Raw genomic sequence first — 2,611 nt, forward strand, 5'->3', positions numbered from 1 at the left:
GGTGGAGACCCCCCCGAGGGGTGCATTTCCCCTTGCAGCCCTGCAGCGCGGGTTCCGCGGGGGATATAAAGCTCTGCTGCGCAACGTATAGGCACGTATCTATCATATACCGTTGTTCTGAGGCACTGCCTTCCCCCTGTGCTGCAAGTTACAATTAGGTATTTGCATAGAAAATTGAACCAGCAACCCGATCTGTGCTCCCTTTTCGTTACAAAGCGATTCTTGCAAGCAGGGTGGGAGCGGATCTGCAGTTGTGGGTGGCTGTGTTTCTGCTGCGTGCTGTCCGCACTAAGTGGTGCCTGGAACGGTATCGCCAGAATAGACTGCTTTTTTTTCTTAAAGCTTTGTAAAGATTAATGGTATGCTCCTAAAAATGTCAGTGTTGACAGTAGTCTCAAAAGTTTAGGGAATGCTCTGCATGGTGATGCCTCTTACACAAAGTTGTATCCCTAACACTGAATTACTGAATAAAGTATATTATGTATGTATGGGGTTTTTTCTTTTTTTCTTCCTTTATAGGAGATATTTTAAACCTACAGGTCTATTATCCTTGGGAGTTCCTTTCCAGCTCTCCTTGCAGAACAGTTGTTTTCCCATTAATGACATCTGGAGTTACCTACTGGGTGATCAAGTCTTTGCAGCAGCTGGACATATGTTCAAGTTGCATCAACAGCTACACCCTTCTTGTATCGCCTCGCCTTCTCTTTACAATGTTTTCTTTCATACTCGACTATAGTGTTTATCGATTAGCTCCTTTCTGGGAAGCGGATCCGTGGAAAGCGCTGGTACTTCTTGCTGGATCGTATGTCACTCTAGTATTTTATACAAGAACGTTTACCAACACGCTTGAAGGACTTCTCTTTGCTCTTCTGATGGTATTGGTTTCCTCAAGGAAGTCTGACGGCAGCTTAGCAGAGCCTACAAGCAGCCCTCTCGTAGGTATTATAACGACTGCTGGGTTTTTCAACAGGCCAACCTTTTTAGCATTTGCTCTTATGCCCCTGCTTTACTGGGCAGGTTTAATTGTTGACTCTCAAAAGAGCATTAAAACTGTCATAAACCACTTTTTGAAGCTTGTCCTATGTGCATGTTTCACTGCCATTGTTTTCGTAACAGCTGACACCTTCTATTTTACCTCCGTGGGCTTAGACAACCTCTACAGCATTAAAAAGAGCAGCCTATTTGATGTAATAGGTCAACTAAATGAGAAAATGATAGTAACCCCTTTCAATTTTCTCAGCTATAATCTTAATCCTCATAATCTTGCACTGCATGGAAGTCACCCACGAGTTACACATTTTACAGTCAACGGAATAATGCTCTTTGGGATCTTACATATTCTGGCCATTGGTGCTGGTTTTAAAATGTTAAAGAAATATATCCATCAATTAATATGGGTCAAATCATATTGCCATGGATCATCTGGGCTATTAGTGCATTCTGAGGGCAGTCCAACATTACTGCTGTTTTATTTTGTTCCTTTGGCATTTCTCTCCCTATTCAGTCACCAAGAACCTCGGTTTCTCATTCCTCTCATCTTGCCATTAGTCCTGTTCAGCACATCACAGAATAGAGCTGTGAAGTGGAAACACGTCATTATTATTTTCAATGTTCTCGGGGCTTTGCTGTTTGGGTGCTTACACCAGGGAGGACTGATACCATGTTTGTTTCACTTGGAGCAACTCATGCATTCTCCGGAGTCCTCAATCCATCCAAGACACTATACTCTACTCTTTGCTCACACCTACATGCCTCCTAGGTCTCTGCTTAATATTAAGAAGAGAGACACGCATATAGAAGTCATTGATATGGCTGGGTCTGAAGAAGAAACCCTCTGCCGAACAGTAGAGCAGCGAGCAAACAATTTTACTTGCAATGACTGTCATGTTTTTGTTATAATCCCTGGTACAGTCAGAGGCACAATTACAAAGTGTGGTGTCTCGTTCTTGAATGAGACTTTGATATTTCCACACTTATCAATGGAAGACCCACCAGAAATACCCTTCCTATTCAGTGGAAATTGGAGAAGTCAGTTAGGACTATACATCCTTCAGCTAGAGAGAGATCAGCAGAGCCTTTAGACTTTAGGAGAACAATGTTTTATTTTTTCACTTCGCTAGGGCACTGCCCAAAGGTGCTGCGAGACCTTCCTCTTCACAGACCCACCTTCAGCACAAGCAGTGGCACTGGGAGCTCCCCTGAGTCTCTTTATTCCCTTTCTTCAAGCTCTTACACTCACCAGTATAGTCAGTTCTGGATAGAACCTGCCTAAAATTTGAGTTATTCAGCCCCTGTGGTGTTTCATATGAACATGTGTAATTTTCCTGATGAGAGAGGATGAAATCAGAGCCCACCAAATGTGGTTCAAGCTTAGCTCTTTCCATGTGAGATTTATTTTTGAAAGTTCTTGTAATCTGACAGAGGGTTTGTGGATTGTGTGATTTTTATTGATAATAGGCATTAACTCAGCTGCTGGAGAGAGGTTACAGGACTACTACTACAGACCAAAAAATGGTCTGACTCAATAAGGTTTTATTTTTATGCTCTTAAAAATTCAGAGCCTCCTCTCAGTCATTAGACCAAATTGCAGTCACAATATAGGCACCAGCAC

The 2,611-nt window shown here is 42.6% G+C and overlaps 1 protein-coding gene across 1 annotated transcript; it reads left to right on the forward strand.

Moving 5' to 3' along the window:
• The first annotated feature begins 479 nt into the window (after positions 1-479).
• Positions 480-2,081, forward strand: PIGZ (phosphatidylinositol glycan anchor biosynthesis, class Z). Its single transcript, XM_009578043.1, has one exon. It carries the CDS (start codon positions 480-482, stop codon positions 2,079-2,081), a length of 1,602 nt encoding a protein of 533 aa, XP_009576338.1.
• The last annotated feature ends 530 nt before the right edge of the window (positions 2,082-2,611 follow it).

The sequence above is a fragment of the Fulmarus glacialis genome, unplaced genomic scaffold, assembly GCF_000690835.1.
Source record: "Fulmarus glacialis isolate BGI_N327 unplaced genomic scaffold, ASM69083v1 Scaffold35875, whole genome shotgun sequence".
Classification (NCBI taxonomy): Eukaryota; Metazoa; Chordata; class Aves; order Procellariiformes; family Procellariidae; genus Fulmarus; species Fulmarus glacialis.